The sequence below is a fragment of the Glycine max genome, chromosome 5 (assembly GCF_000004515.6).
Source record: "Glycine max cultivar Williams 82 chromosome 5, Glycine_max_v4.0, whole genome shotgun sequence".
In the NCBI taxonomy this organism is placed as follows: domain Eukaryota; kingdom Viridiplantae; phylum Streptophyta; class Magnoliopsida; order Fabales; family Fabaceae; genus Glycine; species Glycine max.
In genome coordinates, this window is record NC_038241.2 from 41,079,738 (window position 1) to 41,099,027 (window position 19,290).

A 19,290-nucleotide genomic window follows, 5' to 3' on the forward strand; every position below is an offset into this window, starting at 1 on the left:
TGCGCATTTTAGGGTTTATCTTTTATGCTCGTGTTTATTCCCCAAAAACGTGGCCTTGGCATCAAAATTTAAAACGCAGGAATCACGTTCGCCTAAGTCCTTTTATAATATTTATTGGTAAATGGTTTCAATTAAAGAATTAACACTTTAATATACACCTCTTATTAGATGCATCAAACTTGTGCATTGTGACACTTTCATGCTTTGAAGTAGCGAGGAAGAAGATCGAGAAAAGGACCATAAGAAGTTCAGGAAATTTGTTTTATCATTTTTCCAATTTATCAAGCATACCGAGAATCTTGATATGTGGAAGTAAACATAACGGTCATTGCAACATCAATTGAGGCTTTAATGGTAGACATTAAATCTAAATCTATCCACACACTAACAAAACTTGTTCTTCGTAGCAGTCTGTACATTCAGGATACAGAAACCTCTAACCACAAAATTACAATTGTTCACAAGTTGGACTCATCAGACATATCTTGCACATTATATACTATAAGGGAAATAAAACAAAAAATATTGGAGAACCCCCCTGTTCATTAAGTACCTTGTTTTTCACCTATAAAATTGTTAGAATTTACAAACGTGAACATGCATTTAACGATCAAGCTCAAATATTAATAGTTGCATCCCACAGCCTTAGAAGCCCATTGCGACCACCGCTGCATATCCTTTTCCTTTCCAAGTCTGAAGCAACACATCTAACCTGGATGTCATAATACGGCCAAAATCAACCCAGGAAAACAACCAATAACAAATGGACATAACAACAGGCATAAAATAACATTCTCCAGCCATGTATGCACCGTTAGCTGGCAAAAAAGTGTTATCAAGTAACTGATGCCTATTCAAATAATCAGTAATAGTTTACAGTAAGCCATAATTTCATAAAGAAAAGAAAAGAAAAATTAAATTTAAGCCAGAAGAAATTGAAAGATATTTAATTATTTAATATCAGTACTGAATAGTTATTATCTTAAAGAAAAAGAAGAAGAAAAATTAGCTTACGTAGACAAGTTCTCCAAAACTAATTATTTGTATCAAATATTAATAACACCCCAAAAAATAACAGGAACTGTAGTTAAGATACTGTGATAGTAGTTACATGAAGGAAATTTGTGCATGAGCCAGGCAATAAAGTTTATCTGGGAGGCAAAAAATATCATAACAGAACAATTATCTTGAAAATTCACCAGAAAAAACAGAACTTAATCTTGAACAATAACTATTTTAGGGGCATGAGGGAGCAATATATACATGGAATTATATGAACAAAAGAGGCAATAAACTACATACCATAGCAACTGTTTTCTGTGGTGTTCTGTAAAGCTGCCAACCAGCCATCTTGGACCCAGTGCCAGAAAAACCACCAAGTCTTTCTTGGGGCCGGTGAAAGAGTGACAAAGAATTATCAGCTGCTCCAATGCCTAACCAGTGCTCCCCAGCATTGATAGATAATATGGCAGCATTGTGAATTGTTACATTTTTTGCACAATGTATACCTCCTGCACAGCCAATGAGTATGTTACCAGGTGATCTCGAATGCCTTGTGACTTTGCAGAGAAGAATTGCATGGGCATAACACCAACTCTAAAACATTCTAGCTTATGACATATAAACTTATGCATTTCTTATAAAATTGATTTGCTTTAATTTGCGCTAAGATTAAGACACTGTATAGGTGGAGTAGAAATACAACAGATAGTATTATACAATGAGACATTTAGTTTAATGAATAACAGCAGGGTAAGCTACACTAGGGAAAATTCTTTAACATATTGCGACCTTATAGTTTGTATTTTACCCAAATCAAACAGAAGCAAAATGTCAAGAATGAAAATATATGCAACAATGAAGGGACTGCCATACCATCATCATTTTCCCAAAAACGTAGCAGGCCATCAGTGGACCCTGGAATGGAAATTTAACATTTTAGTAAGCACTGGATATAAAAAGCATGGCGGAAATTTCTCTTCAAGCAAGTCCAAGAACCAACAAAATAAAAGATATCAAATGGCAGCATAGCAAAAAATTGGAGATGAAGCACCTGTAATTATTCCTCTATCTAAAGAAGAATACTCAACACATAATATTGGTCCAGCATGGCATGCTAAGACAGTATCACATGTTCCTCGAGAAACAGACCATACTCTTGCCGTCCAATCATCACTACCAGTAATCACAGTGTCACCAACCATTCTTATGGACCTGCATTTTGTTTTTGTATATGATCATGTATTATTTGTTTACATTTGTAAATGAGTAAGAATGCATGTTTTTCCTTGTTTAGCGTATCCATTGTGTATGTCCTGAAAGTTTATGCATCTGCCTACTAGCACGGATATCCCATATGTTAGCAACCCTGTGGTACAAGCAGCAGGTTAGACATTAGATAAATAATGTATGACAAATATCTAAATCACATGAGGAAAACTCAGTCTCAATTTTTTTTTTAACATACACATCTCTTCCAGCAGCAGCCAAGACTCCCACATTGTCATCATATTCCATGCATAGAACAGCACTAGAGCAACGACCAACAGTTGCAACACATCTATCTGTTCTTACATCCCACATCTTCACAGTGCCATCATGGGATGCAGTTAACACACGCTCCCCAGAAAGCATGCGCACACAGCTGACCTACATGGTTGGTTGGCTGTCTGAATTAAGTTTCAATTATCCTTTCTGTATATTTGTAACGAATTTACAACACCTATACTGTTTATAGTAGAACAAACCAAATATTTTTAAAGTAAAAAATACCGGTCCATCATGGCCTTTAAGCTCTTCTAGAAGTTGAGTTGTTTGCTTATCCCACACCAAAACAGACTGATCATCAGATCCTGACACCACCTTCCCCCTATCTGAACTTATGGCACGGATGGTTCTACATTTAAAGACAGAAGCAAGGTTACACATTACTTATTCAAAGATGTTGAAAACCATACAGGAAATTTGATGAGTGAGAGGAAGAACCTAGTATGCCCTTTTAAAGTTGCCCTGAGTTCAGAACCACGAAGACTAGGATCCCAGATCTTAACCTGCATATTTGCACATGAACAGCATATCACCTCATTCTGGGTACCAGAAGGCAATGAAACAACTCAGTACCAGGTAATTCCATATGATAGATATTGAAACTTACTGAGCAGTCTGTGCTTCCACTAATAAAGAAACCAGCATCTTCACGATCACCGACCAAATCCCACACTTCTCTTTTTGTAACACAATGGAGAGCAGTAATGGCACCATTATGACCCCTAAGTATGCGGACATTGGTATGAAGCTTTTTCTGGCCACCACTTGACAGATCTTGTTTGCGAGGAGTCCCATTCTCATTTGTAGCTAGAATTATAAAGAAGTAGAAGAAAGTGATTTGACAGTTTATTGAAGAATCAAAACTTAATGATACTGGCAGTTCATTCAAGAACTAAGTACCTGAGTTTCCTCCATCAGACGTCCATCTATGAACGTGACTAAATGAGCTGGATCTAGTTGTTTTATTTCGGCTGAACATACTCTGCACCCAGTTTCTACCAACACCAGTTGCCTCAGAGGGTTGCTGGTTCTCATCTTTGGTATCTTTAGAATGCGGGGATGGCAGTGCAAGTAATAACACAGACTGTGCCTTCATTGAGGTGATTCCCCAGTATCCATTGTGTAATTGCTGGATATGAGACAAGAACCCTCTGATCTTTATCTGAATCAATCACATGAGGAATGATTCAGCAATAATTCATTATGTGAGCCCAAATTTTCAATCACATAGAATCAAGACAAATATTTAAACTAATACATAACTATATATTGCATAAACAAAGGAGCATTCACAAGAGAGAGAACTCGTATGATTGTTATAGTGGCCACTGACCATTAACACTGACTATACAATAAAAAAATGTAGCACTCTGGATGATTTATTGCAGAGACCAAAATTATAGTGTCCCATAATTTTCATGACTAGGATTTTTCCAGAGACAAAAATAGCATTAACTTACAAATTGCTTGGATCCGATGCTATTCCTCTCTGCAATTGTTTCGATCATGTACCAAGCATCATTATCAGGAAGTCCCAGCCCAGCCTTCATGCAGGCAAAGTATTAAAAACACAAAAAGATACAACTTGACTTCAATGCAATTCAAGCACATGAATAGCCAAAACAATACCATGTGTGATGCCAACACAACAAGCTGAGCTGTCACCAAAGATGCATAGTTGGCAGACCTGGTAAAAAAATGCAAATCCATAAACAAGTTGGAAATATGTAATTATTATTATAGTAATATTGCAAGTTGGTCAGATAACATTGTCATAATTATGTAACTGTATATTCTTGTAATTGTTCTTATATTTGTGACACATAGGGATGGCAAAAAAATCCGTATACGCAGGTAAAATCTGCCATGAATATCTAAATGGGTACCTGCATGTAATTTAAACAGGTTTGTTGTATGTCTATGGGAAGCACATCCACGACTAAATTAAACAAGTAATGACTCAAGGCTGAGCCTTGGTGTAATCCTATCCTTATAGGAATTCCTTAGTCTTGTCTCTCTAAGAGTTCTCATACTAATAGTTAACCCATCAGAAAAGATATTTATGAGGATAAAAGAAGATAACATTTATGAGGGCAGAAAAGATACCATAAGGTAGAGAATGAGGAGTCTGTTTATAAAAAGAAACAGAAGAAAATCAAAGGAAAATTAAATGAAAATAAAAATCCTTACTTGTTTGAAGATTGCTCCATTAAATAGTCAAAATATCCTTCCCAAAATCTGCAAGGGAAGTGCATGAACTAAGTTTAACTCTACAAATTCCAGATACTGAAATCATGAAGAAATAATACATGTAATACCGTAATTCCTCCCAAATAGATAAAGAGATAAGATGACGTTGGATGTAGTCCGGCACATTATTGCTATCTTTCTTATACATATCAGAAGAAACTTCAAGAGCATCTCTAATGGTCAACAAGTCATTCCGTGATGTTGCACGATTAATAGCCGTTTTAAGCTGAAAATAAACAAATTCAAAAAGAGACAAGAAAATTAAGAAATATTTTTCTTAAAAAAAATTTACTCAATTAGAAATAAGGGAAAAGTTACCATAACAAATATATATACACACAATTATTCATTGTCTCAAATGAATGGTAACTCATGACCTAAGAGGAGTCACTCTTTTCCAAGTATAACCTCATTTTGGCACCACATAAGTGAAATGGTTCTAGCTCATCATTTCCTGAAGTATAGGCATATTAATAATTGGACTTGATTACATTGGTTTGAAAACTTGAAAGTCAACATTGCCGTAACTGAAACCAAAGGAGTTATATTGAATTTTCTATAAAAATGGGGTGATAAAATGTGTATTTAAGCCAATACTTAATACTTTGAAAGCTAGACCAATTTGTAACTGAAAAAAGAGTAAGGATTTCAATTATGTATTACAGTGAGACAATTGAGATACTGTTGGGATACCAGTATTCAAAGGCCAAACATAAAAATACAATCCCATGAATTATGGAGGCAACAATAGTTTGTTGGGGAATTTTTCTACGAGGAAGGGGAAGTGAGGCAACAGGTTGCTTGTATGTTACTGAAAATAAAATAAACATTAAACTTCAAGTCATAGTTAATGGTTATGTATGTTACTGAAACGATTTTTGTGAAACTTGAAATATTGTCATATTTATATTTTTACGAAAGAGTTAAGATGAGAGAAAAATACTAACTTAATATTAATTATTTTCTTTAAAGGATTAATTTATCTTTTATTATACAGAGAAAAAAAAATAATATACATTAACTGTACATGGTTATAGGAATTATTATAAAAGTGTGAGCCACCCATGCATATGCACGAGCAAGTACTAGTTATTAGAAAAGTAAATTATTCTTGTTATTGTATATCTTTTAGTGTTATTGTGTAGTTTGTAAAGCTCCACCAAAAACAACAGAACTCATTCTTTCTATTATTATCTATTTATATTTATAAGAATTAAATCTAAATTAACTTTGTAATTTCATTAGAATAACTATAATGTTATATACTATATTAATAATAATAATTGGTATTAAAAAATATTATTACTCATTAGATCTGTCCATCAAACTTAATAATCTTTTTTAAGCCTATATGGCCTAACTTATTTAACAAAAAGAAACTGTTTGAGTTGAATCTTTTTATTAAAATGATCATGTCCTAGGCCTCTAATGGACGATCCAATTTACTTTTATCCAACTATTGGTAAAACCCAAACACCACTTACTAAGACACACTTAAATAGCCGTAATTTTAATTTCCAAGCCACACATCGAATGTGGCTTCTCATGAAACTTGATGTTTTTTACCTTCAACTTCAAGGATCATGAGATTTGGTACAAACTTTTACATTTATATTGATGACTTCTCTAAATATACTTGAACGTAGTTTATTGCACAGAATCATGATACATATCATGCATCAATATTAAGTTAAAATTAAAATTTTCATTTGGTTGGATTAATAAAATTTGTTTCTTAAAATAAATAAATAAAAACTATTAATTTTAATTAAAAATTATTTAGATAAATACATTAGAAAAACATAAAACTTTTTATTTGATTAAAATAAAGGTTTTTTTAAAAACAAACTGACTTTTAATCTCATTATTAACTCTCGTGGTGTTGGAAATTAAAATATTGCTTTAGTCAACGGTGTACCGTGATTAACAGAAGCACAAGCAATCTCTTCTTCCCAGAATCATACGATCGATCAAGCATGTATCCTTCAACCCCCCCTCTCCTCCTCCTCCTCCTCCTCCTTTCAACCTTCATAATTTTCATTCTCTCCATCATCTTCCTGCGTCGAAATCAGAGCAAAGATGGCCCGCCAGGTCCACCGGCCTTGCCGGTGATCGGTAACCTGCACATGCTGGGGAAGCTCCCACACCGCACCCTGGAGGCCTTGGCCCATCGATACGGACCCATCATGTCCCTACGCCTCGGACAGGTCCCACACGTGGTGGTCTCCTCCTCAGAGGCCGCAGAAGACTTTCTCAAAGCACACGACGCCGTTTTCGCGAGCCGTCCAAGGCTCGAAGCCTCCAAGTACTTCGGCTACGGCTCCAAGGGCTTGGCGTTCTCGGAGTATGGTCCCTACTGGCGATACATGAGGAAAGTGTGCACGCTCCGGCTTCTGACCGCCTCAAAGGTGGACTCCTTCGCGCCCTTGAGGAAGAGGGAGCTGGAGCTGGCCGTGAAGTCGCTCCAAGAATCCGCCGCAGCGAAAGAAGGCGAGGTCGTTGTGGATCTTAGCGAGGTGGTGCACAACGTTGTGGAGGAAATTGTGTACAAGATGGTGTTGGGGAGTAGCAAGCATGACGAGTTTGATTTGAAGGGGTTGATTCAGAATGCAATGAATCTTACTGGCGCGTTTAATCTATCAGATTATGTGCCTTGGCTTCGAGCTTTCGATCTTCAGGTATATAAATAACCCAACCACACTTGCGTTGCAATTAATATCTTTTCTGCCGTAAGTTACTGGCATGGCAAATAGACCTTTTCACAAAGTTGGAATCAATTTATTCCCATTACTTCTTTCATTTAACTGTTGGAAGTGTACAAGTTTCGAGAAATTATTCAAACAAAGCCTAGGTCCACTCAGTCAAGTGTAGCTGTGTAGGTTTTGTAATTTCTCCTATAGCATGAAATTAAGTTCAAAAAGATTTCACCCCTAAGCCTTTATTAACTACGTTCAAGGTATATTAAAATATCTCCCTAGATACTAGGGTCATATTTTCTAATATACTCTCTCTTTTGGTTAAAATTTTTGAAAATGCTTCTCCCACCTTATTTAACATGATTTTGTAATTTTGAATATATTATATTCTACTACTTTCATTCTTATATATAAGACATTTTCGATTAATTTAAATATTTTAATAAAAGTAGTTAATTTTATTAATCATATTTAAATTTATCAATAATTTATACTACTCTTTTAAAATTATCCTTTATTTCTCTCTCTACTTAATTATTTCTCACCTAATTAATTAATGTGTCTTCTTTTATTCTTCATTTCTAATAAGAGAAGATGTAATTAATTAAGAATATTATAGGAAATAAATAATTAATACACCAAACAAAAAGAAAATCTTATAAAACGAGACAAGTAAAAAAAGGTACGAAGAGATGAAGGTAGTAACTTCTAAAATATCTACCCACTCAAACTGATATACCTTGAAACAATTTAATGTCTATTGAACTCTCAGTTTAGCATTTGAATTTGATTCACAAAATTGTCACTTTGGTCCCTAACTATGGAAAACATTACTCACTTTAATCTTCTTTTCTACCGCCAAACAACCATAGAAAAGGAAGTGGAAAAAGATTTAAATGAATGAATTTTGACAAGTTTGGAACTAAAGTGATGATGGGAGATTAGATGCAGGACTTGAGCGAGTTGCTCTTTGCAAGGGAGCTGCTTGTCCTGAATTTGAGCATGAAAATTCATTGTTATTTTCAATCTCTATAAGTAATTTAACTTGTAACTGTCAGGGATTAAATCGAAGTTACAAGAGAATTAGTAAAGCACTTGACGAAGTTATGGAAAAGATAATCAAGGAGCACGAACACGGTTCAGATGTACAAAATGAACAGCACCATAGACATAGGGACTTCATAGACATATTACTCTCGCTGATGCACCAGCCTATCGATCCCTATGATGAACAAAATCACATCATTGATAAAACTAACATTAAAGCTATACTCTTGGATATGATTGCTGGGGCATTTGAAACTTCTGCAACTGTTGTAGAGTGGACATTTTCCGAGCTCCTAAGGCATCCAAGAGTGATGAAAAACCTTCAAGATGAGCTGGATAATGTGGTTGGGAGGGACAAAATGGTGGAGGAAAATGATTTGGCAAAGTTAAGTTACTTGGATATTGTGATCAAGGAGACCTTGAGATTATACCCTCCTGGACCATTAGTCCCCCGAGAGTCAACAGAGGATGCTATGGTTCAGGGTTATTTCTTAAAGAAAAAATCAAGAATCATCATAAACATATGGGCAATGGGAAGAGATTCCAAGATATGGTCTGATAATGCTGAAGTATTTTATCCAGAGAGATTCATCAATAAAAATTTAGACTTTCGAGGACTTGACCTCCAATATATACCATTTGGTTTTGGTCGAAGGGGATGCCCTGGAATACACTTAGGCTTAGCAACAGTTAAAATTGTTGTCGCTCAATTAGTACATTGCTTTAGTTGGGAACTTCCAGGAGGTATGACCCCAGGTGAGTTGGACATGAGTGAGAAGTTTGGCCTCTCAATACCGAGAGTCAAGCACTTGATTGCTGTGCCCAAGTATCGTCTTTTCAGGGAAGCTTGTAATGAATCAAAATGATTTTAGTTTGAGGTAAAACATGATATGGTTCCAAACTATAATTTAGTTGTCCTACTTTTCTCTTTCATAACTTTTTCGACAACTCTATATAATCTACTTGTAAAATATATTATTGTCGCACAAAATATATATGGGTGAAATATACTGCTTCTTGAGGCTTCTGCCACCGTGAAAACCCCACTTTCATCGCTGCTACTGTATAATTGAACGTTTTCCTGCCAAGTTTTGGTTAGTGATTCTACATGCTTTCTACTTTTGGATTCATTTTGTGCATTTTCTACTTTTGCATCTGAGCTGTTTGAATGCGTGAATCTGGTTGATATTCACTGCTTTTGTGAGTTCATCCTCGATTTAATTTTTAACAATGTCCGTGTTCCAGTACTCGTTTGGTTACTGATTACAATTCCTACATATTTTCATGCCCTGATGATTTTCCCAGCCCTGAATTTCTTCGTCCTCTCTCTCAAATTATTACTCGTGTTCCAGTATTGCTTCTTTACTCATTTACACTGATTCGCTAAATAATTCTCTAGGAAAATAGTGGACTGAGCTGAGCTTGGATTATGATTTAGCAGACTTGGATGCTGATTGAAATGCCATCCATTGTTCAACAGTTTTTGCCTTTGTCTTCTGTTTTTGCTTTTGGTGGTTAGAGGCATCTTCATTTTGTTTATATCTTTCTCATTTAGTGAAGGCATTCTAAAGAGCAGACAACAACTAGTAATATTTGAAATCTCACAATCTTGACAGTCACAAATAATTGACACATATTTCAGCCATGGCAGTTCGGAGAAAGTTCTTCGCGAATTAGTACATATGTCTCCCTTCCTTTTGTAAATGAATTTAGGAGCTCATGGTTTTCTAAATCTAAATGCATGGGTCATTCTACAATTTTTATTAGTCAGAGTTAAAATCTCCTCCAAAAACACAGCCCTCGCCATACTCTGTACTTTCTCCGCAACCTTGTGAAGCCAAGCCGTAGGTTGCAATGCTTGATATCAGCCTCTGAAACAAGATAAACAGATTAAGTACACTTTTTATTTTTTTGAAAATAATTTCGCTTTTTTTTTCTTCTTTTACGACCACTAGGCCATCTATATCTACACACACAAGATTTTAATATGCCACACACATTTTATAACATTTCTCAACATTTTAATAATTATTATTATTATGATTAATAATGATAATCATTTATTATTGCTATTATTTTCATCATTTTAATGATTAATTTAGTAAGTAAAATTAGTATTTGAATCCTTACAAGAAGTCAAAGAAAAATGAGACTAGCTAAGACTAGGAAAAGAGTGACTAGCTAACTAGATGATAAAGCTGGCAGAGTTCCATTTTCACTAAGTGCTGCAAAGGCAAATACCATTACTTTCGCTCCCTCCTTTGCTGATAGAGTGCCATAGATCGGATACAGGGGACCTAACCTAATAAGATCAGCAGAGGAGAGATGGTTGATAGTTTAGGTTTAACAACTAAATTGGGGATGAGGAGCTCCGTTCATAATATTGTACAACTTTATTTTTATTCCAATTTAGTTCTTTAACTTTTTTATTTAGTCAGGGTCTTGTATTTTCTCTTTATCAAATGTTACGGTTTTATTATTGCTAAACATTGTCATTTCTTGTGGTGGTTTTTGTTACAAATGGTGGTACACTAGCGAAATCAATAACTTAGTCGTATGTAATTACAGTGAAATCTAAATTTAACATACTACAAAATCTTCCATTTTTATTCAATTTCACTAATTTCAAACTTTTAAAATTATTTCATTTCATATCCAAAAAATTTCATAGATCCTTTAATATTTAGATAAAAAAAAACATATTTAAAGATTTTAATTGGAAAATATTTTTAATTTTAGAAATAAAAAATCAATTACTTCATTAAAACCTTCAAATAGTATTGTTATAGATAATTTAAATTAAATAAATTAAAAATTGAAACCAAACTAAAACATAGACGTGGTGAGTGTAAGGATAAAACACATGCAACATATCACACATGTAATACTTGACATAAGTATAGTTAGGCGTTTGGTAAGTGTATCAAATGTTTAAGTAATAAAATCTCAAAAGTTTGAGTATCGAATTCCACAAAGATTTTGTATTGTACTTATCTTGGATACTTTTCAATTTATAAGTGAAGAATTAATAGAGAAAGAGATAGAAGGAAGAATAGGAAACGATTAAAAGGAGTACTAAAAAGCAAGAGAATTAAAGTAGATTATTTAAAGAAAGAAATTCAATGAAATGCGAATGTTAAGACTTGGCATGCCTTGTTGGCCTAGGATGTATAAATTTATGGTTTTTCTTTATCAATTTAATTGGATCTATTCTACCTACATCTATCCATTTACTTGTCCCTCATGTCTCTTGATGACAAACCTATTTTATTTATCTATCTCTCAAATTTCTTTGAAAAGACTCAATAAATAAAATGCATGAAGAATAAATTCTAGATGTTTGCTAAATGTGTGGACATAAAGTTATCATTTTATGTCTAGCAATAATTTCCTTATGATATCTTTTCTTTATTGTTCTATTAGAAGTTACCATCTCCTGAGCATCTAACTTCTAAAATTAATTTCTACATCTTTTCTTTAAATCTTTTAGAAGTTACCCTCTCCCAAACATCTAACCCCCAAAAGAATCTAAAGATGAAAAATGCAAGATAAAACAGAAAAGATCATAGAATAGAAAAACCTGGAAAGGAATCCTTTTGCATTGATAAATCTGAAGTACACCATATATCGCTTAACTTTTTAGGCCTGTCAGACCTAACTAGGGGATTAGCCACTCATGGCCATAAGAGGGTTTTATAGTAAGAGGGGGGAAAGAAAGAATAGATACAAAAGAGAGAAGAGAGTAAGAGTTCTAGGTAGAAGTGAGAGTGCTCTAAGACTCGGTGTGTGTTTCTCCTTGGCCAGACTCTATTTATAGTTGTTGAAGTGGGCTTTGAACCTTTGTAAACTCGCTTAACACAACTCTCCTCGCTTAGCGCGTTCAAATCGTGCTTAGCGGGTTCTGTTTTTGTTGTGCGTTGAGCACGAGTTTTGACTCTCGTGGTTAACGTCTCGCTTAGCGCCTGTCTCGCTTAGGGTGAGCTGCGCGCTAAGCGAGATGCTAGGCTAAGCCATTTCTGATTTATTCTTTGTTATTTCGTACTTTTTTGCTTATAACACCTTCAGTTTTTATATCTGCGGCCAAAATTCAACGAAACATCAATTTTTTAACATTTAAGCACAAATAACTGCTAAATAATCATTTTAAAGACAACTTTGCTTCGTTTTCTATTATCAAAATATAATTTAGCAGTTATCAAGTATAAACGAGATAATTATATATGGACATGCATATATCACAAATATTTATTTGACAATCATTTTTTTTCTTTTTAACTTTCTCATTTTATCAAATTATATCATTTATTATATTTATATTTTTCTTTTTTCTCTCCCAAGGTGTAAAATAACATAGTGTGTATAGATCTTTGTATGCATAAAAGAATGGTAGAAAACCTATCTTTTCAGTATTGACAAAATAAATTGTAAGATAGGATATTTGTGACTAATTCTAAGAAAAAATAAATGATATATAAAAAATATCATAAGAAGAAACAATCTCATTTAAATGTACTCTTTCTAAGGCACTTGTAATAATACTTATATTATTGTTACACGAAATATATATATATATATATATATATATATATATATATATATATATATATATATATATATATATATATGCTTGATCTGTGATTTCTTTTTCCATGTCAATGTAGTATACATTGCTAAATCGCTGAGATTTTTAAATTTCGGAGTATACTCTGTAGATTAAGAGAGGTTACAATATTTACATTCTAAATCAAGAAGACTAAACCAACAATATGTTATATGTTGACTTACTAAACCAATTTTATAGTTAATTTATGCTTCCATAATGTGGCGGTAAATCTATAGTTAATATTTAATCTAAAAGAAAAATATACAAACGGTTTTTATGCATTACTCGGAGATATCTGTATAACTTTTTAAAATAAAAAATGTAGAGGCGTTAATTATTTGATGTGGTTTTAAAGATTGCTGTAGAAAAATATACAAACGATTTTTATGCATTACTTGCAAATTTCATCAAAATTTCAACCAGTACAAAAAATGAGAGTTCAATTAACACCCGCATTCTCGGATACAAAAGTGATCTCATTACAACCAATCCACATTCCACAAAGGATGGGAACGAAGTTAGCAACCCTCCAAAGTAACATTCACAGAATCAGACTCAGTGATGCATATTCTAATTTAGGAGCTCTACTCTGCAAGGCTTGACTTGACATGGGCCAGTGCATGTTTCAGTCCTTGAATTTGAAGCAGTTACACAACCTGGCCCAGAATCCACGAGATGCTACTGGTGCTTGTTGCTCAAGTGGATCAACAAAGTTTGCTACTTCACCTAATTCCTCAAATGAATCCACCAGGTTTTGAAGCCTTGCTACAAATTCAATAAGAAGCGACGTAAATGTTGTGAGAGATAGCGAACTAGCACTTTCGTAAGTTTTTGATTCTTGACCCTCTTTGGCTACGGGATTTGATTTGTTGTAAATATGAGCAGGCCAAGATATCTGTTTCCTAAACATGTTTTGAGAGGCATCGGTTGCAGTCTCAGCAGGGCTATCACCTAGGCTTACATTTCCTTCCCAAGTATTTGGAACTTGAACTGTTCTGAGATCAAGTACTGCTTCACTAAGAGACTTGTACTCAAGAAATTTTCTTTCTTCATCCATGTTAAAGAGGCCTTGTTGTTGAAGAGCAGTCTCCTGATCCTCTCTTGGGCGGTTTCCAATTTCCCAGTTCTCGGAGTTGACAAGAAGGTAAGATTTTTTATCAATCTTCTGTTGCAATTCCTCTGCTGCCTCGTGCACTTCATACAGCAAGTCTCCCGTATCTAGTTTCTCCATCTTTTTAACTTTGTTTCCAAGTTCACGTAGCACTTTTGCCCCTTCACAACCTACCCTCTGAAGCTCACTGCGGAAAACTAGTCTCTTCTCAGCTGGGGCCTATGTATTATCACAAAAGGATTTTCAATACACGCAAAAATATCTAACAATTGGAAACATTCTATATCTGGACAAAAAAAAAGTTGGTTCATTTGGAATGCCATGATCATGATGCTGTTAGTTTGAGAGTTTGAAGACCACGACATTAGTCTCAAGGAAAAATAAAGGGCTGAGATTTTTTGTCACAAATCCCGTATTCATGATGAAAAGTAGGTTGAAAAATAAGAACTGATACAAGGGCTGTGGAACCTGAAATAGTATTTGGCAACAATACCCAGTAATACTGATATGATTTAAAGATTGCTTCACAACAGAAAGACAAACGGATTGCCATGATAAAAGCTTCATTTAAGCAATGACTATTCAATATTCATCTGTCTCGTCATAATGAAAAACAAAAGTTTCAAGGTTTTCTACCAACAACCATTGCCAAAAAGTTCAGACAATAAATACCTGTATTTCAGAAAGTATGCATCCATGCATGGCCATGACCATAAATGCGCAATGCCTTAGAGCCCCACTTAATTTCACATAATTCTTCCATGGATATCTGAGCATTTTGTAACGACCATGTGGTGGTTCCCAGACAGCAAATCCCATCTTCAATCACCAGCACGTGAGAATGAGTCAAAATGATGACCAACATATATTCATAAACCAGAGAAAAAAGTAGACAATACCAGTGAATCCTCTTTACTTGTAGATTCTACAACCGATCTGTAGCCATTGTAAACTGGGTCATCAGAAGCTTGGTAAGTAAGAATTTTAGATGGCACCTTCTTATATTCAACACACTGAAGGTAATGATTGACAACACCTGAAAAGAAAAAAAGAAAGAAAACAAAAACTCAACAGAATTATACAAGCAAGTTTGAGAAGCAACAAACTTACAAACTAAATGGTAGTAACTGGAAATGAAATGTGATGATGTAGAATACCTTCCAAAGATGTTGCAACACCCATGAAATTTTTTGTGACAAGATTATGCAGATCCTCACCAGCCCAGATGGGGTATATACAGATATTTATTCCCAAAGATACAGCAGCACCAAGTGCAATGAGCAAAAATCTATTTATAGCTGTATCAACAAATTCCCCTGTTCGATACCCAGATACAGTAATGAAGCAATACGTGATCAAGAACACGCGGAACCCATATTCATAAGGCTTCAAAGTAGGGTAGAGCTTTGCATAGGTGGCACAAAATCCTATGAATCACAAAGCTAGTCAGAACATTTGTGTGGATATAACATAAACAAGATATGAAAGGAAAGTGATTGTGAAAGCATACCTACAGTGAAGATGCTTATAATAATTAAAAGTTCCTCCCATTCTCCAGCCAATTCTGATAACTCTGCCATCCCCAGAGCAAGTCCTCCAGCTGACAAGGTCCCCAATCCTCTGTTAAACCCTTTGCTCAGAGTTGCCCCTGCATTAATTGATAGACCCAATGGAAAACATGAAAAAGGAATAGAATTTATTGAACCCAATGGAATATACAATTAAAACGGTGGCCCAACAGGTCAATTATTCAATTAGTTTTGTGATATCTATATTCTGTCCCCATAAGAATGGCCCCATCAAACTACAAGCATACTTTATTAATTAATAAAGTTGAGCATCAGCTATACCTATGGTGAATTCAAAGACAACGACGACAGTTAGAATGGCCCAGACGGAGTAGCGGCTCATATCTTTGAAGGGTGGTTCTTTGAGAAAAATGAGAAAGGAAATAAGGGTCAAAGCAAGTCCCATTTTTGCAGAGAAGATTATCTTCCTTGGATCAGACCGACCCATCTCCCAAGCCTTCTCAGCCACGCGTTTCACACTGTTCCACTTCGACCACCACCACCTGCGTTCTTCCTCTTCCTCTTCCTCCTGCCGCATCTTCGCCGACAGAAGCCTCTCCTTCTTCTCCGCCAATCCATGACGGAACGACCCCGTTTTCGCCAATTTCGGACCCATTTTCAGTCCCTAACCAATGCTAATGTTGTTCTAACATGTGATGGGAGTGACTGTGTGTGTGGAATAGATATAGATATATAGACAAAAACGTTGTCAGGATTTGCGTTGAATGGTGGCTCGTGATGGCTGGCTGGCCGTACTGCGTTATTTGCATCCGCACAAAAGCTTTATTATATTATTTTTGTTTACGGTGTCGTAATTCTTTTGTTTTCTTTCGGAACGAAAATGGAGAGGGTTACGAGTTACTACAAGACATGACATCATTCAGACAAGCAAAGAACAGACCAGAATCCGATGCCTGACTTCTGCGTCGTTTAGAATTCGACACGTCATAGGATGAACCCCAATTCCCGTCGACAACAACAACTGCGTTCTATCGGGAGTCCGCTGACTATTGAAGACTTCAGTAAAGACATGGATACTTGTTTATTCATATTAGATTTAGGTTGTCCTTGGTTCAGCGTGGAAGGCAAAGATAAGAGAGAAATTTTCTAATTTTATGCTTGTTTATTCGTATTATATTTTAATTTTAAAAAAAATCTTTTAATTTCATCGTTTCTATTTTCATCCTATAAATCGAGCATATCCTTATACTGTGTTTTGCATGTAGAAAAAAAATAAAAGGAGTAAAAGTAAGTTAAGAAGCATGTGAGAAATAAAAAGAAGGAAAATACACAACAAACATAGGAGAAATATATGTTTTTGGTTTAAGAGAAATATAATGAAAATTAATCAAATAAAATTAAAAAATGCAACAAGTTAAATTTTTTAGAGGCTTTAATTTGATCATGTAAACTCATATTTAAACAATATTTTTCGTTAATCGAACTTTAGACTTCTGTAAAACCAAATTTTGTATTTAATAAAAATTTAAATCATTCTAAATGCTATCAACTATTCCCTCCTTCCTAATTATAAATCTACATAAAATCAACTCCTACTAATTTTTTAATGAATCACATTTTTTCACATAGTTCAGCATTATTTTGCGAAAAAAAATTAAAAAAAAGGTGAGTCTCTTACTTTTTTATTTCTTCGCCCCTTCACTTATCAATCAAACGATGTAGGAATTCTAATATCTCTTCATTTCTTCTTTCTTCCTTCCATTCCTCTCCTCTTCTACTCAACCAAACATGTGAAGATCATACATGTGATTGTGTTAAAGGTAGCTACTAAGGTCACCAGGTGTTGCCTTGAATGGTGGCTCGTTATGAGCAGCATGGTACTACATTATTTAAATACTATAAGTGATACCAAATAATAAGAAAAAACGTCCAAATTTAATTATTTTAAACAGATAATAATTTAAATATATAGTTTATAAAAAAATCATGAATATGTTTTATTAAATTTCTTGATGATATAACAAATTAATGAAATGTACATATCATATTTACAAACCCATAAAATTGACATAATAATATAAAACTTCACGTTCACATTTGGCACCAAAAGTTCATTTAAGTCTTATTTATATGTTCAACTATATTTTTATTCTTGTAAATGTTCTAATATAAATAATTTTGTTTAATATTGATTCATAATCTACGAAATAATATAATTTTGATTCCTGCTATTAACTTTATTATATTAAGGGATGATAACTAATTCGAAAAAATATAGGAGAACACGATCTTAGTATTATCTAGAAATTCAAATAACTTGTTGGTAATAGATTACAATAAACACTGGGTAGGTCACCTCTTGACTTGAGCATCACAGTATTTTTATAAGTATCACCTCCAACCGTTCCAATCTAATGCACCATCATATCTCGGTGGAGAGTATCTTGAATTTTTGTAGGTCGCAATACAAACAATCTATATTCCACATAAGTTAGCATCCTTCCAAAGTAATTTAGAATCAACCATGCAGATTCTCATTTAGTCGATCGGACACTGCAAGATGGTGCTCTTGACATGAGCAAGTCCATGTTTCAATCCTTAAATTTCAAGTTGACATAAGGAAGAGTAGACCATATATTTCAGTCCTTAAATTTGCAGCAGTTAAACAACCGGGTCCAAAACCCATGAGATGCTATTGCTACTGGTGCTTGTTGCTCAAGGGGGTCAACAAAGTTTGCTACTTCACTTAATTCCTCAAATGAATCCACCAGGTTTTGAAGCCTTGCTACAAACTCAATTAAAAGCGATGTAAATGTTGTTAGAGATAGTGCACTAGCACTTTCGTAAGTTTTTGACTCTTGTCCCTCTTCGGCCTCCGATTTCGATTTATTGTAATAAATATGAGAAGGCCAATATATCTTTTTCCTGAACATGTTTTCAGAGGCATCGGTTGCAGGCACACCAGGGTTATTGCCTAGAGTTACATTTCCTTCCCAAGTATTTGGAACTTGAACTGTTCTGAGATCAAGTACTGCTTCACTGAGAGACTTATACTCGAGAATTTTTCTTTCTTCGTCCATGTTAAAGAGGCCTTGTTGTTGAGGATCACTCTCTTCTCTTGAGTGGTTTCCAATTTCCCAGCTCTCTGAATTGACAAGAAGGTAAGATTTTTTATCGATCTTCTGTTGCAATTCCTCTGCTGCCTCGTGCACTTCATACAGCAAGTCTCCACGACCTAGTTTCTCCATCTTTTTAACTTTGTTTCCAAGTTCACGCAACACTTTTGCTCCTTCAGAACCTACCCTCTGAAGCTCACTGCGGAAAACTTGTCTCTTCTCAGCTGGGGCCTATGTATCACAAAAGCAAGTTCAGTACACCCGTATAAATAACTCTTAGTGTATTTTACATTAAAACTTGTTTCTAATAAAAATGACCAGACGTAGTAACTCAGGAAAACAGGCAAGAAAAAGTAAAAATGAGAAATAGAAAGTGCTATCTTGGTAACCT

General features: G+C 34.6%; 4 protein-coding genes across 5 annotated transcripts in view; 1 reads left to right on the forward strand and 3 right to left on the reverse strand.

Moving 5' to 3' along the window:
* Positions 1–400: 400 nt before the first annotated feature.
* Positions 401–7,603, reverse strand: LOC100778326 (DENN domain and WD repeat-containing protein SCD1). 2 transcript variants are annotated; one of them, XM_041015732.1, is made up of 15 exons: positions 6,716–7,602; positions 4,866–5,023; positions 4,738–4,785; positions 4,177–4,234; positions 4,008–4,091; positions 3,448–3,709; positions 3,155–3,354; positions 2,986–3,050; positions 2,773–2,896; positions 2,468–2,649; positions 2,297–2,368; positions 2,054–2,214; positions 1,876–1,917; positions 1,303–1,511; positions 401–712 (listed from the first exon to the last, which is right to left on the reverse strand). In XM_041015732.1, the coding sequence occupies exons 1-15, from the start codon at positions 6,848–6,850 to the stop codon at positions 617–619; spliced, it is 1,896 nt and encodes a 631-aa protein (XP_040871666.1). In that variant the 5' UTR covers positions 6,851–7,602; the 3' UTR covers positions 401–616. The 2 variants fall into 2 exon arrangements, 1 of the variants encoding a protein (XP_040871666.1); XR_005891632.1 differs by lacking the exon at positions 401–712 and having other exon boundaries at positions 1,405–1,511; positions 1,876–2,215; positions 2,298–2,368; positions 6,716–7,603.
* LOC100814172 (cytochrome P450 CYP736A12) lies at positions 6,924–9,406 on the forward strand. Its single transcript, XM_003525211.2, has 2 exons — positions 6,924–7,475; positions 8,552–9,406. Exons 1-2 carry the CDS (start codon positions 6,924–6,926, stop codon positions 9,404–9,406), a joined length of 1,407 nt encoding a protein of 468 aa, XP_003525259.2.
* A 4,118-nt stretch (positions 9,407–13,524) lies between these two features.
* ALMT10 (aluminum-activated malate transporter family protein) lies at positions 13,525–16,894 on the reverse strand. Its single transcript, XM_003524333.5, has 6 exons — positions 16,105–16,894; positions 15,765–15,902; positions 15,412–15,681; positions 15,154–15,290; positions 14,927–15,073; positions 13,525–14,473 (listed from the first exon to the last, which is right to left on the reverse strand). The coding sequence occupies exons 1-6, from the start codon at positions 16,436–16,438 to the stop codon at positions 13,769–13,771; spliced, it is 1,731 nt and encodes a 576-aa protein (XP_003524381.1). The 5' UTR covers positions 16,439–16,894; the 3' UTR covers positions 13,525–13,768.
* A 1,092-nt stretch (positions 16,895–17,986) lies between these two features.
* Positions 17,987–19,290, reverse strand: part of ALMT9 (aluminum-activated malate transporter 9) — a 4,670-nt gene continuing 3,366 nt past the window's right edge. Inside the window, exon 5 of the mRNA NM_001357741.1 lies at positions 17,987–19,130. Coding sequence (NP_001344670.1) covers positions 18,423–19,130 — 708 coding nt within the window. The 3' untranslated portion in view covers positions 17,987–18,422. The remainder of the gene's footprint in view (positions 19,131–19,290) is intronic.

Excerpts from the sequence above, each read along its gene's own strand:
- ALMT10 (XM_003524333.5), bottom strand. The coding sequence starts at position 16,438 with ATGGGTCCGAAATTGGCGAAAACGGGGTCGTTCCGTCATGGATTGGCG. Across the intron at positions 15,903-16,104 it reads TGTCTTTGAATTCACCATAG|GGGCAACTCTGAGCAAAGGG; the intron begins GTATAGCTGATG and ends CAATTAATGCAG. Across the intron at positions 15,682-15,764 it reads TATAAGCATCTTCACTGTAG|GATTTTGTGCCACCTATGCA; the intron begins GTATGCTTTCAC and ends TGTGATTCATAG.
- LOC100778326 (XM_041015732.1), bottom strand. The coding sequence starts at position 6,850 with ATGATGGAGAGAATGAAAATTATGAAGGTTGAAAGGAGGAGGAGGAGG. Across the intron at positions 4,786-4,865 it reads TCTATTTGGGAGGAATTACG|ATTTTGGGAAGGATATTTTG; the intron begins GTATTACATGTA and ends CTTCCCTTGCAG. Across the intron at positions 1,918-2,053 it reads AGATAGAGGAATAATTACAG|GGTCCACTGATGGCCTGCTA; the intron begins GTGCTTCATCTC and ends TTTCCATTCCAG.
- LOC100814172 (XM_003525211.2), top strand. The coding sequence starts at position 6,924 with ATGCTGGGGAAGCTCCCACACCGCACCCTGGAGGCCTTGGCCCATCGA. Across the intron at positions 7,476-8,551 it reads TTCGAGCTTTCGATCTTCAG|GGATTAAATCGAAGTTACAA; the intron begins GTATATAAATAA and ends TGTAACTGTCAG.